General features: G+C 30.7%; 3 protein-coding genes across 3 annotated transcripts; all 3 read right to left on the bottom strand.

The window, feature by feature from the left end:
- Nucleotides 1–122: 122 nt before the first annotated feature.
- Nucleotides 123–934, bottom strand: LOC145005893 (pectinesterase inhibitor 9-like). The gene has a single exon (XM_078965008.1). The coding sequence runs from the start codon at nt 896–898 to the stop codon at nt 278–280; it is 621 nt and encodes a 206-aa protein (XP_078821134.1). The 5' UTR covers nt 899–934; the 3' UTR covers nt 123–277.
- An 11,714-nt stretch (nt 935–12,648) lies between these two features.
- LOC145006245 (pectinesterase inhibitor 9-like) lies at nt 12,649–13,412 on the bottom strand. Its single transcript, XM_078965336.1, has one exon. It carries the CDS (start codon nt 13,409–13,411, stop codon nt 12,788–12,790), a length of 624 nt encoding a protein of 207 aa, XP_078821462.1. The 5' UTR covers nt 13,412; the 3' UTR covers nt 12,649–12,787.
- Nucleotides 13,413–15,155: 1,743 nt separating this feature from the next.
- LOC145005912 (pectinesterase inhibitor 9-like) lies at nt 15,156–15,933 on the bottom strand. The gene has a single exon (XM_078965023.1). The coding sequence runs from the start codon at nt 15,925–15,927 to the stop codon at nt 15,307–15,309; it is 621 nt and encodes a 206-aa protein (XP_078821149.1). The 5' UTR covers nt 15,928–15,933; the 3' UTR covers nt 15,156–15,306.
- Nucleotides 15,934–16,158: the final 225 nt, after the last annotated feature.

Raw genomic sequence — 16,158 nt, 5'->3', positions numbered from 1 at the left:
TAAGATTTCTTTATTTCTCATAACTTCATGTTCACACTTACCATAGAGGATACACAATTACATATACACTTTGAATAAAAGTTTTATAAGATTTCTTTATTTCTCATAACTTCATATTCACACTTACCATCGAGGGTACACAATTACATATACACTTTGAATAACATATAATACAAAACGGCAGAACATATGAACTAATTTAAATACATTATGAATATAACTTTATATATAACTTTGTGTGTATGTCTATATATATGTGTGTGTGCATTGATCAAATTTAGGGATTCTTGACGATATGAGAGGCACGGTGTCTTAAAGTATACCGGTTCAACATCGCAAGCGAATTACTAGCGAGTTGCTTCACGTTCATGATCTTTGCCTTCATAATCGCCTTCTCCCTCCCCCCGATCACATCCCCAAGTATTCCATCAATGCACATATCAATATCCGTTAGAGCAGCGCTAACCCAACTTTGCATGTTATCCTCATGAAGTGGGAAATTTTCCTCAGCATCCTTTCCAATTTGTTGGAACTCCTTCACTGATAGCGTTATTTGGTTAACTCCATTGTTGATTTGTCGTGAACACTCTTGCACAGCTTGGCTATCTTTATAATTCTTCGTTTTGTTGAACTGTTTTGCCACCATATCTACATACTCCTTCGTCTGCCTAGCTTTCGACAGGCACACTGCTAATGAAATCTTAGCTAATTGTTGTGGGCCTGGTACGGTTTTCACTGTATAAGGTAAAAGAGTTTGGACGCATAGATCATGATATACTGCTGTTCGACACTGTTGCTGAAGATACATCCTTGCAGAAGAACGAGATTCTATCGTCCCAAAAAACCCAATAAAGATTGTGAGAGAGAAAATCAAGGAAGAAAAAAGTATTTGAGCCATTTTTGTAAAGAAACGTGTGAGATATATTGGTGTATTTCTTTGTGTTGGTGATATGAAATTTAGAAAGAAAGGATGGGAGCTTATATAGAGGCGTTATCACATGCTTCCGAATGAACATTATTACTTTAAACATATTCAATATTTCACTTCCTTTACGTACGTAAGAAAGTTTCTGTCACGTTCCACGTTCAACTTGCTTAAATACGTACTTTTGTATAGAGTTTAATTAGTAGATTAAGAAACCTTGTTTAAATAATACCCGCCTCTTTAATTACGTTTGCTAATCACCGAATAATGGTGGAATCCAAGTTTGACCAAACGCTAGCTAAGGGTTTAAGTTTTATTTTAAGACAAAAAATAATGATTAAATGAAGATTTATGAGGAGATGGTTTTGTTATGGTACTTAATATTTCTATACACGGTATAAAAATTTTAGATTTGAGATTTTAAATTTTATGTGCAATCCTACAATGAAATCATGCATATGTCCATACGGATTTCTAATTCTCCAAAGGATTTAGATTTTTCCAAAATCCATCTATGATGGATTTTAACTTATGTGAGAGAAGAATTTAAATTTCATTTTTATCAATAAATTTTATTGACATTGTCATCTGCAGTAAATTAGATTTGCTATTTGGTTTTTTATAGAGTTAATTTGATATTTGATTTTTTAGTTTCCTAATCTTAATCAGATTGGTTTTAACTTTTTTTTTTTTTTTTTTCTAAATCAAACAAAAAGATCATCCATAATATAAAAAAAAAAAAATCAAAAGTTTTTTGGTGTCAAATCATTACTAATGTTAAACTTCAACAGCTTATTATGAAACTTATAAATTTGCTTTTATAACATTTTATTATTTCTTATATAAATTGGTTACTTCATGTTACCAATCAAAATGGTTATCTCTACAAGAGCTTGTAATTGACAATATGAAGATTTTTTAAAAAAAAGCTCTCACAATAGGTTTCGAGCATTTTCACTAAAGAAAAACTTTAAAAACTTTATGGAAGATGCCTAATTATAGCTACCGGTATTCTACGACTAAAGAATGTTTTTATAGTATTTTGTACATATTACTAATAAAGTTATAAGATAAGACAAAAACGTTATCATTTTATGATTAATAAATATAAGAAATATATCTCGGTATTGTTTCTTTTTTAAAATTGTGTCTGTGTGTGTGTGTTTTTTTTTTTTTTTTTTTTTTTTTGTAAATTTAAAAGAAATAAATTCTAAACTTGTAATTTATAGACTGTTAGAAAATTAAAAAACAAGAACCAATAAGATGTGGACATATGGCGTGAACAAATTTGGGAGAGGATACGTTACATGCACCTGTTAATGGTCGGTTGGCATATCATATTATTATTTTTTTATTTTTTATTTTTTAAATATTGGTTTTGTCTTATTGATGATGGATAGGATACGAGGCAAAATTTGTTTATTTAGAAGATAATTCCAAATTAAAAACCATGGTAGGTGTATATAATTTAAGTATGTATGTTTGTGTGTGTGTGTGCACGCTTGAACTTGTCGAATCTCGTACTGAGGTGGGGGCAATCACGTAGCTTGTTTTGAAGACTTGAAAAGAGCCAAGAACAAGAAACTAGTGACGTACGATTATTAATTTATTCGATACTACACAAATATGAGATTCAAACTTGCTATTTCTATTTTCTAAGTAAGTTTTATTCTTTTAAGTAAATGCAAAAAGATTACGATATATATAAAAAGCGTTATTTATGGGAAATTGTCTTAGTCAAATGAAACATAAAGCTTGCTTAACAAACATAATGCTGTGATATAACTTAAAAGGTAACTAACTTTAATTGTTTAATGGTTTAATTAGTACACGTTTCATTGCAAAATATGAGAAACATGAGAGGGCTGCCCAGACTTATTTTAGGCCCTATGGAAACATGAGAAAAAACCTTTTAAAAAAATAATGTATACAATGTTATATAAATGAAATGGAAAAAATTAAAATCCAAAAGCTTAGTAGGAATAGAAGAGGCTAGCCTACCCATTCGATGCATATGCACATTTACCATTTCAACTAGACTAATAGATGTATAGCAAAAAAGTATATATATATATATATATATATATATATATATATATATATATATATATATATATATATATATATATATATATATATATATATATATATATTAGGACTGACAAAAATATACTACAGAGAACCAACCAACATGTTAGCAACCCAACCAATAAAATCGGTAGCCAATATGTTTGGCCGGTAATACAATACCAATTAAGTAGTCTTGGTACGGTAACGGTACAAAATTTTAAATATCATGGTTGTACCATACCAACCAATATATATATATATATATATATATATATATATATATATATATATATATATATATATATATACATATATATATATACATATATATATATATATATATACACACACACACACACACACACACATATATATATATATATATATATATATATATATATATATATATATATATATATATATATATATACTAGCCGTTTACCCGCACAAAGCGGCGGACGGCGAATAAAAAATATGTTAAAACATTTTCAACGATGGTATGTAATTCAAGGATTCATATTGATTTAGGTTCTCGAAACCTTAAAATATTGAACAAAATCTATATAGAACGTTATAATAAGGACAATAATCACCGTAATCAAGAAGTTCATGTGATGAAACTTGATATTATAAGGACCAATGATAAAAAAAATGTTTCATTTTTAGACTAAACAAGATGAAAAATATACAAACTAACTTAATCATGTCAAATCTTGTGTTTAACCGTTATTTATTGAAAAAGTAAGATACCAAAATATACAAACTGATGATAATACAATGCTCTAACTGGCCCTTTTGGTTGAGTTATTTGAACCTGTAAAGCCAACACATTAAAGAAACATAGTAAAAACCTTTTTAGGAACAAACCTGACATAATTTTAGCCTTCACCCAATATATTTATAAGATAAAAATACAAAAAATTAAAATTATGAAATCAATTACAAATCAGGATTAAAATAGAAACCTGTTAAGAAAGAGCCATCTGCAGGAGGGATATTTGAATCAACATGTATTTTCTGATGGTTTCAAATTTTGAATTATCCGAAACTCAGGGAAGGAGATAGAATTTGTTGAGAAATATAAGGATTCAAAACACAGGTTAAAATTTAATATTATTTTATTGATGACTACTTGTACTATTAGCTTAATGATTTAAATGTCTTAAAAAAATAATATTATTATATTCAATCTATTTTTAGAAATAGTGGGATTTCTTTTATAAGATAGTAAATATATATATATATATATATATATATATATATATATATATATATATATATATATATATATATATATATATATATATATATATCAATCGTTACATTTTCAAGTTTTAGTTAGGAGTAACAACTCAAAAGTAATAGTCGGAGTTACTAATATAATTTAATTGATATTGATTCTTTTTTGAACGAAACATTATACTAAATGAAATTACTAACACAATGTTATGGAAGGTACATGACACTAAAATGATTTACTAAAACAAGCGACGACCACAACTTCAACTCACGTTCATATTTGGAAAATTTTCTAACCATTCAGTGATGATTATAATGTGAAGTCTTATATATATTAGAGTCTTAAACTCTTAAGTATATATATTATTTAAATATTTTGGTATGTACCAATACCAATATGTACCAACCAAATTTGTTGGTAACCAACTAAGTTGGTACCAAGTATCATTAGTACGGTATTGGTAGGTAAAACATTGTGCCAATTATAATTGGTACGATACATGGTTTGGAGGAAAAAAACTTGGTACCATACCAATTCCACCACTAGTATGTATGTATTAATAATAATAATAAAAAACGCTTAATAATAATAAAAACGCTTAAGAAGAATCAAACCCGGGTTTATAGTTTATAAGGGGCGCGCCCTCAACCATGTGGACTAAATAAACTTTGGCAAAATATGGCTATAACATTATATATAATATAACGTTACTATGTTAATAAGATGATTTTCGGGCCCTATTTTTTTTTTCGGGGCCCTGTACAATCGAACATTTTGAACTCCCCTAGGGTCGGCCCTGTACATCAAATAGCTAAAGCTTATTGTCTTGTGTGTGAAGTAAATTAAGTACTTGGTGATCTTCTAGGGTCTGAGAACATTTTTTTTTGAAACCACTGAATTTTCAAAACTAACATGAAAGTACAGAAAAAAAAAAAACAAAACAATTACAAAAAGACAAACAATGAGTATGGTAACCAAGAAAACTTATTTGACTTTAAGTTTGCCATTTTTGTGAAAGAAATCAAAAAATAGAAATATGAAAGTATTCTATCAAGAATCAAAAAATCAAACATTTTGAACTCCCCTAGGGTCGGCCCTGCACATGTTCAAAGAATCAACCCACATAGACAATTAAGTCTCTAACGCAATCTAAATTAGGAATCACAAGATCCAACCAATGATCAATACAATACAAGCCTATGTCTGCACCTCGCAACTAAAGAATGAGAATATGGTTTGAACAACCCTGACACAAAACCAAATCTAGATCAACGCCAATATTAACCAAATTTAATCTAGTTGGCACTCGATTCAATATAATCTTTTTGGACTAAAATGTTATTTTTTTTTTCAAGGACATATCTATTACACCTGGTTGGAACATTCCATGATTCCAAAGTCACATCATCAATATAAAGCTTAATGGAAGTTAATGTAAATTTCTTATATTGATCAAGGTTACAAGCTCCTTTGTCGCCTCCATTGTCGCCTCCATGATGAGATGAGAACCTAATGATTGGGTAGTGAAATTGAATAATATAAAAGGAATCAGATATAATCAGAATAATCATTTTTTGATTATCAGATTATGATCCAACTATTTTCTAATCAAAGCAATAGAAAAAATATTAGGAAACAAATCAATTACCTCTTATGACACCAAAACCAATACAGATAGACCCTAAGCCGAAAGAATACCACATGAATGAGCCCTTGCTCTACAACAAGTATAATCAAACTGGAACTTTCCCTACAAATTATGTTACTATAAACAAATCCGAACATGTCATCAATGATTATCGAATACCCAAATATTCAGCTCGAGTTGAATACAAAGATTCTTGATCCAACTCCTTGTTATGCACACATTTAGAGACATTTTATTCAGTTGTTAACTCCATTACACTAATCCTATTAGTCAACTTCTTTAATCTTTTTTACACCCATGCATTTCATGCCCAACAAATTTTCGATCTCAATATTATAAAGCATATATCCAATTAACGAAAAAACTTTGTTTTCTATTATTTTTAATTCTAAAAGAAATTGAAGTACCACTTATTGATGATCTTGGATAATGATAATTCCCATGACCATTAGCACCGTAAGGCTTGGGAATCACGCCTATATTGGTTGTCGAAGAAGCGTGAGAAGCTTGAGGGTTGTGGAACCTAGTGGTTACAACAGAGCTGTGCGAGATGATATGAACTACAACCAAGTAAAACCCCATATTGTCTTTGCCAAGACTCGAAATGGGGTCAGTTATTTCATTCAAAACCCAAATCAACGATTTTAGAACCAACTGAGTTACGACATTGATGTTTATATTGGCTAAAACATATATATCCAATGAATTTAGGAATCATACAATGTGTCTATATATATATATATATATATATATATATATATATATATATATATATATATATATATATATATATATATATATATATATATATATATATATAAAGAAATCTAACTATTTCAATAAATAGATTGAATAAAATAATAATATTTTTTTAAGACGTTCAAATCATTAAACTATAGGTACAAGTAGCCATTAATAAAATAATAATATTTTTTAAATAGTACAAAACATGAAAAACAAAGTACAATTAACCTATGCATCATGTTTGACCTAGTTCCTTACTCCAAACGATGAATTGTTGTTTGGGTGTCAAACCAACAAATGATGGGATAAAATAATATTAATATAACTCAAATCACTGCTATTTCTAATACTAAAGATAGTATAGAGTAAGCAGGGTCGGTCCACAGAGATACGGGACTTTTCATCTTACCATATTTTCACACATAATACAAGTAATATTGAAATGGGGGTTTGTATTTAAACTTGAATTAAACTTCATAAATAAGAAAGATTGAAAACAAACACAGTAAAAGAAGTACATTTCCGATTCTGACTCTTATATATGTATTATGTTGAAAGATGTAATATGATTATAACTCATGTTCAATCTAGGTTGGTAAGTTGGATATTAATAAACTCTAATATCCAAATTGGCAAAAGTATTCTATTCAAAATAAGCTCTTTAAATAAAATTTCATTTATTTGATTCAACCCAAATAAGCTCTTGCATTAAATCATTAAATGACATTAAGTTCTTGCACTAATTACCAACAATGTTTAACATTCCTCTTAAGCTTGGGAATATAAACATTTAATCTTTGATTGCACTAATTTTGATCTAATTACAACCAAGTAAGTGAGTGTTACTAACATCAAATCATAAAACATATACGAATTTCATGATTTGATTAACTAGATTGAATAGAACCCTAGTTCATTGATCAAGTGAAAAAGAGAACTAATCAAACACATGATTAAGATCAAATCAAAGATTACTAGATGTTAAACATAAGTCAAATTCAAGTTACAGTCTAACAACACATACTTAAGAATTCAGATTCGGAAATGATAATAAAATCAACCACACATATCTAGGTTGGACTACAAATCAAACAAGTTTAAACTTCAAATTGACTTACAAAAAGAAATTAAAGTGTTTTCCAAGTGTTAATCTACTTGCAAAAGCTCTGAAAATCGTCTCTTCTCCTCCCAAAATCCGACCTAACCTTCATAAAAACTGATTGTCTGAATTATAAGAAGACAAAACCACTTTAAAACTGCCGAGACGTTTACACGGCCCGTGTAAACCAAAGGGTTCCATTTACACGGCCGTGTAAACAAGAAAAGTAGAATGCTTAAGTCTTCCAGGTCTTCGAAGTAGAATGTCCTTGCATATACGTTTACACGGCCCGTGTAAATCAAAGGCATAAATTTACACGGCCGTGTAAACTCCTGTGAAACCAAATTCTTCATTTCTTCATTCTCTCTCTTCAAAGCTCCAAAACTTCTACAACTTTGTATCCAGCTCTTGATAACTTCCTCTAACAAGATCCAACCTAAAAGCGTGTGAATGGAATTGCATCATGAAAAATCCCGAAATTATACAAAATGCATGAGTCTAAACCTAAATGTAATGCACTTTTATGAACTAAAACTATAAAAAATGAATGCATGAAATGCACCTAACAGTTGTGAAAAAGCTAAGATCCCAGATAAAATCTTTTCAGTTCGTGCCCCCTTCCCTTATATCCGTTCTTCTTCTCCTCGCATCGCCGCAGCTATTGAAAATGGGATCGTATGGGACAGCGTGTACTTCGTCAGGATCGCTCAATGCAGTTACGAATATGAACAAACATTTTCTTTCTTGCCTCTTCTTCCGTTGTGCATTTCGTTGTTGTCTTGAACAGGTTAGTCTCTTCAATTTTGCTTTTTACATAATGGTATTTCGTTAAATTAAATCTGAATGGTATAATCATTGTTAAATTAATTCACTTAAATTTGAATCTTTCATCTATTATCGATCTGATTAGATTGATCTTCCGACCTAATATGGAACCTTTTCATTTGTACTTGAGTTCAATATTTGAATTTGAATATCTTTTTGATACAGGTACTCCCTTTTCTCTTTATCTCCTTGAAACCATATCCCACAGCTGTGAAAGTATATGCACACAGCGATAGAAAATATGAAGGCATATATGGGTGGTTTTCTTTCACATACGAAGGCATATCTGGGTTTTGCTCTCTTTTAATTCAAAATTCCTTTCACACTCGACGTTATCACTCTTGATTTTACATAAGAAACAAGTCTTAACCATACGTTTGTATCATTATTGGAGATTTTTTTGTTCTTTTTTGCAAGAGCAAATAGAGTTTCCAGGAGAGTGAAACCCTTCCTAGATGTGCAATATGATTGAACAAGCAGGGTGGATCATTTTATGGATGTTTTTCATAGTTGCAACTCGAGTCGTAGGAATGAGAAAAGGTTGCACACCAAGTGTTTGATAATAATCCCCAATCAAATTGCATATCAAATGGCAAGTTCAGTGTTGCTTGGTCTTACTTTTACCCATATAAATTCAGGACCTCTTTAGGACCAAAGTTAGCCTCACCATCCAACATAATATTTGATGTGCATGAAAGCAGAAAACAACAAACAACCACATTTCTTTTTTAGGTGATGATTCAATGTAAATCTTCAAGATATTAGGAAGATTTTAGCCAATTTTTTGTGTTAAAAAGAGTTTTTTTTTCTCTCGTAAAAATGGTTATTAAACTGGAAGTTGGAATGAAAATGCAGGTCCTGAATAGATTGTTGATTTTTTTAATAAAATAATAATATTTTTTTAAGACGTCTAAATCATTAAGCTAATTGTACAACTAATCACTAATAAAATAATATTAAAATTTAAACAAACTCCTATAAATCTTCTCTTCCAAGGTTTTGACCATATCTTTTTAAATCCAAATAAATACTCAACACCCTATAATTTGATCATTTCATGAATTTTCTTTATTTTTAATATGACATGTTTCCTAAAACAAACTAATGATTAAATTGAAAATAATCATTCTCCATCGAAAAGGAATTAATTGTCGAAACAAACTATTTGTCGTCCGCAGCTTTGCGCGGGTAAACGGCTAGTATATATATATATATATATATATATATATATATATATATATATATATATATATATATATATATATATATATATATATATATATGACAACTCTATTTTTGGGAAAGTTAAATAAAAATAATAAAGAATACTTTCTTCAACCTAGTGAGACTGATGACGACATCCTAATTCCATGCAACTTATATGGAGAATGAAATAAAATAAACTCAAAAAATATAGAAATTATAGAAGGATTGAAATACGAAACCCACAAATGATGGGATTTGGGCTCAACAGATGGGCCAGACCTTTTCCTGCTCCTAATGCTAGTTAAATTATTTGGCTTTTCCTTAGCCCCTGTATTTTTTTTCCGTGAACCATTGTTCATTAATGACATATAAATACAAGATAACAAGAGATTATATGTACTATACAAAATGGAACAAACTGCACCTAACTATACATTGTTATCTATATACCTTACATATACAAGCTAAAGAGAGCATTTCGAGATCGACCACTTCGACCAACTTATGTTTTTGTCTTCTATTGATCCAAAGAAACGATGTCGTACACCTCATCTACAATAAACATATGAGATATAACTCTACCAGGATACATAAAATAACTCTACTAGGATAAGTTTTTTTGTTCCCACAGTTCCATTTTGATTTCCAAATAAACACAAGGGACTATAAGTTTTGAATTCCAAATGAACCAAAATTCCACCATTCCAAGATGGAGACCCATGTTAGGATGGGATATCAAGAAAGACCATTACAAAAGTGATATCACCCAATAAGCTAATGCACAACAAAAAAAAAAAAAAAAAAAAAAAAAAAAAAAACTTCAACATAGTAATTAAACAAGTAAATCAAGCTCCAAAAAAGAAAAAACAAACACAAAAGATTTACATGGTTCCACTATCGATGTAATTAATGTACATCATACAATGACACAAAATAGATTAGACATGACAAACATATCGTGTTGTGTCGAAACATTAAACATATTGAGATGGTTTGACCATAACCTGAACCATTTAATTATCGTGTTGTGTTAACAATTTATTTTCGTATCGATTTCATATCGGTTTCGGGTTAAGGTTCAGACCTTGTAAATATGTTGTGTTGAAAATTCAAACTTAATATTTAAACAATTCGATAATTAGTATTATAAACTAATCACAAAATTATTTAGAATTGACAAAAAAACGAAGGACATGTAATATTTATGATTAAATATCCAGAAACGTTTTCACAAACTACTAACAATTAATATAGAAGATTAAACGTTGAGATGTCGCAAGATAATAAATCAAATTATATTATTATTGTTACCAAGTTTCATCCAAAAATCAAATTGATCATTCGCGATCATATCTAATTAAAAAAAATAGTAGAAGCAGAATGTCCTATTATTGAACAAATTTAAATGTGAAACAATATAGTAAAACTGAGTTGTTGATAAATGATCTTGATTGAAAGTAAAACTGCATAGATCGAACTCTTATCCTTAACGGTTTTTACTTAGTTTCTATTGGCTGTAAGCAACATAGTAAAACCGTAAGATTTAATGCAAATTTATCGGTTTTCCAACGACAATGGAAAACAATAAATGTAAAGTGAATACTCAGAAACTAGAAGAAATCGTCAAAATAGAAGAATCAGTTAAGCTTCTATTGGAAGTAAGCAAGATAGTAAAACCGTAAGATTTAATGCAAACTTATCGGTTTTCCAACGATAATGGAAAATAATAAACGTGTCAAGTGCATCTAAATCACGCCATTTCGTGCGTCGGCTAGTATTAGGCTAGGCTAGGCGTGCATGTGGGAGCTTAGTCCATCCTTTGATTCACTAAAACCTTTAAAGGTCTATCAAAGAAAAAACATTATAAACTAAATGTTTCTTCCCCCCATCAATATAGGATAACGGAAACTAATCAACTTGTTTATTCCATTAAAATTTCCAACATGGTGTGCCATGTCCTCTTGAAACATTTTACATGTAGGAAAGTAAGACACGTGGAGGCGAAGAGGAGAAAATGAAACACTGAAGTTAAGAGGTGGAATGATAAAATTCATAGTAAATTTAAAGGAAAAAATGAAGAGAGTAAAAGTTGGGGATGCAAAGAGTCTAGGTTGTGAGGATGATTAATTTAAGTCACTTTGAAAGCTTGAAACAATTTCATACTTATTGTTTCCCCGAATTTGATTGAGCTTGACTCATTCCAAAATTTCATTTTAATTTTAATTCATTAGTTTGTCCGACTATAAGTCTACAATATATAATATATTAATAAAAATATATATATAATCTATACAAATTTATATATAATTAAACGGGTCATATTCAAGTTGAAATTTTTTATTATAATCCAACTCGTTTAATTTTCATGTTGTGTCATGTTAACCCATATATTTAGACGTGTTGAAATCACTCACTCAAACCCGTTTATTTCGCGTCAGTATCATGTTTTGCTAGGTATAAAAATTACGATGAGATTGTATTTTACTAAAACAAAATAGAGAGTATATATGCAACTTTGAGTGCTGCCTTACAATTAAATGAACATCTTCATTGAATTGACAAAGTGATACTCTCTCACCTACCATAACGCTATAAATATGTCTAATAGATGGTCAAATCAAATGGACAAATGGAATGGTATGTAATTTATAGGCACAAATATGAACATGATTCAATTCTCAAGAGTTAGTCGTTTAGGACTCTATACCACTAATTCGTGGGTAAATAAATAACAACCCAAATCCTTGCGTTCGAAATGTTGTGAAGTTTTGATATCAGAATAAGTGAATAACTCATAACCTCTTAAGGTTTTTTTTTTTTTTTTTGTGTGTGTGTGTGTGTGTGAGGAATATTTGTTATTTGCGCAAAGATCTAAAATACCACAACATAGAATAAGACTTCGATTAAAAATAAGTACACTCATGAACGAATTACACTGTCTACATATAAGCTTTAAATTTATCTGGTATAACTAGTTTATAACCTATAGATCGACTTGGTATCCTTACATTTCTATCTAGAAATAAGACCTTACGGATTCTTGATGCCACGAGAGGCACGGTATCTTACTGTGAAACGATTGAACATCGCAAGAGAGTTGCTAGCGAGTTGCTTTACATTCAAGAACCTTGCTCTGATCATAGCCTGTTCCCTACGACTGATAATGCCATCCCCCAACATTTCTTCAATGCATGTGGTGGCATCTGTTAATGCAGCGCTGATCCACGATAGCACATTACTCTCGTGCCACATAAACTTTTCATCTCCATCTTTTCCCATTTGTTCTAACTCCTTATAGGATTGCGTAATTTGGTTCACTCCATCATTGATCTGATGAACACAGTCGTCTATAGCTAGGTAGTTTGCAGAATTCTTTGTTTCGTTCAGTTTCTTTGCTACCATGTTCAGATAGATCTTGGTATACCGAGCTTTCGATAGACATGAAGCTAATGAAATTTGAGCTAATAGTTGAGGGCTTAGTAGTCCGGTTTTAGCTACGTAAGGCAAAAGAGTTTGAGCACACAGTTGAGGATATATCGCAGATCGACACTGTAACTCAACATACATTCTTGCACGAGAACGAGACTCAACAATGGTTGAAAGCTGAAAGATTGTGAGAGAGATAACCAAGAAAGAGAGAAAAGTTTGCGCCATGTTTGTGTGTGTTTGAGATATGAAAACAGGAAGAAGGGAGACGGATTATATATATACAGGAGTTGTGACCTGCGGTTTTGAACAAGCTCTGAACCAAGTATACCCAAATTGCTTTACGTGTAAAATCTGTTTCATTTTACACATGCAACTTGCTTGTGAAAGTGATTGCATTACTTACACTTTCCAAAATATAACGCGCGATTGAGTACTGGAAAATTAAGTAACCTAGTGCTAATAATGTCACCGAGAGATTTGTTAGAATATAAAATATCAATGTCCGAAGTGTACAATTTCTTGCTTTTTTAATAATTTTTAGACCATGCATTGATGCACATCTAACAGAAAATTGATAAGGTAACGTAATTTGCTAGGTTGATTTAGTTATTGTTGTAACATCTTAATTTCACAAATCAGATTCAACCGTGTAAGCTCGTCATGAAAAGAGATATACTACGAATATGATATGAACAGGAATATTAGAATAAATGAAAGCAAGAGTAACGAATATCATGGAAACTTGTCTCAAGAAAAAGAAACATATAGAGATTACTTAAAAGCAAAATCCTATCATTAAGGTAATTCCTAACCTAATAAGTAATAACCTTTGCTAGACTTGATTTTTCACCAACATTGGTGATATAGCTGGACTCCTGGAGTAATGGAGTGATTATTGCGGATGGAAGTTAACTTAGTTCAACTCAAATTGTTTAATGATAGTATTGGCAAAAAGCATGTACACGTGTTTAAATTTATATAGCAGAAAACAATCAATAAACATATTTCACTCTTCTCTCTGTCTTGTCGTAGTTGTGTTTATTTTTGGCTTGCAACAATCATCATGGCTTGTTTTTTCTTTTTATAAACTTTGTATACCCTTCTGCTGGCTTTTATTTCAATGCAATCACAGCGTGTTTACAATGATATTAAAGTTGAAAAATAACTAAAATAATGACAAATTTGTATAAATGGTCCCTGATGTTGGTAAAAGAATACCACAAATGGTCGTTATGATAATTTATTGACACAATGGTCCCTTTGGTTTTAAAAACCTAAGCATATCTAGTCCTTTTGGCTAACCCCTATTTTTTAGCCTATTAATATAGATAAAAACATTTTTACCCTTCTTCTCATTCTTCTTATTTTCTATTTACTCTTTTTATATTAGGTTATTGGGTCCCCCTTCCTCCCGTTTTGTCTCCCTGATATTCTACGATGTTTGTGGGGGAGGGATTGCCTATATCAGTTTTTAACGGTGCCGACGTGTTGAAGGAGACAATGACACACGATGAGGGAGGAATTCGAGCTCTGACAATTTCATAACTAAAAGAAAGATAAAGGTTAGAGAGACATGTGAAGAAGGGGGTGGGGTATCTTTTTCTTTTTTTCTTTTACTTAAAATCAGCTTAAATATATAACAATAACATGGAAAGCAAATTAAAAGGGCATTAAAGTTATTTTATATTGGTCAATGAGCAATGATGTAAGAAATTAAATAGAATTAAATCCACATGCACCATCTTCATCAAAAAGACAACCTATGAATTTTATAGAATACAAGGACCATTTACATAATTTTGTCTATGAAATTTAACTTAGATTTATAATGAAGCTACTAACATACAATAAAATGAAACCACCATATCATTTGTGTCAAAAAAAAATCTCATAAGGACTATATGTGATACTTTTCGCTATCCGGAGAGACCATGTAATTTTGTCTAAAACAATTTATATATCATGAAAACAATACAAAAAAAAATGCACACCCATACTTACAATTAAACTGCCATCGATATACATCAACAAGCCACTAGTTTATAACAGAATCCTTTGTATCAATCATTACGATGAAAAAAAAAAAAAAAAATTGAATGTAATACGCTTTGTGACTCAATTTAGGGAATTTTGATGTCATGTGAGGCACGATATCTGGACGTGAAGCGAGTAAACAATGCAAGAGAATTGCTAGCGAGTTGCTTCACCTTCAAGATCCTCGCTCGAATCATAGCTTTTTCTCTATCACTGATTCCATCCCCCAAGATTCCATCAACACATGTCGTCGCATCCGTCAAGGCAGCACTGACCCAAGTTTGCACATTACTCTCATGCCACAAAAACTTTTGATACCCATCTTTTCCCATTTGTTGTAATTCCTTAAACGACTGGGTAATTAGCGTCACTCCATCATTCATTTGATGCATGCATTCTTCCATTGCTTGGTAGTCTCCTGAATTACTCGTTTCATTCAATTTATCTGCTACCATGTTCATATAAACCTTTGTGAAGCGAGCTGTGGATAGACATGTTGCTAATGAAAGTTGAGCTTGTAGTTGTGAGCTTGGTAATCCTCTTTTGCTTACGTAGGGTAAAAGGGTTTGAACACATAGATCAGGATATCTCGTTGATTTACACTGTGATTCAGCATACGTTCTTGCAAGAGAACGAGATTCGACAGTGATTGAAAAACTGCAGATTGTGAATGAGATAACCAAGAAAGAGAGAAAAAGCTGTGCCATTTTTGAATTCCGTTTTGTGTTTGATGTAAAAAATGGAAGACGCGAGAGGGATTATAAAGGGGGTTGTCACATGTACTTTAGAATAAATTGTCGATTAATATAAGTCGGTGCAAATTTCTTTAAATACAAAATATCACACATGCAACTTGCTTATGACGAAAATAATTGCATTAAATTAATCTTTGAAACTTAGAATACATATCACCGTCCATTTCTTAAAACATGCATGAA

The sequence above is a fragment of the Lactuca saligna genome, chromosome 7 (assembly GCF_052625555.1).
Source record: "Lactuca saligna cultivar CGN05327 chromosome 7, ASM5262555v1, whole genome shotgun sequence".
NCBI classification, from domain to species: Eukaryota; Viridiplantae; Streptophyta; class Magnoliopsida; order Asterales; family Asteraceae; genus Lactuca; species Lactuca saligna.
This window is presented reverse-complemented; position numbering and strand designations above follow the sequence as displayed.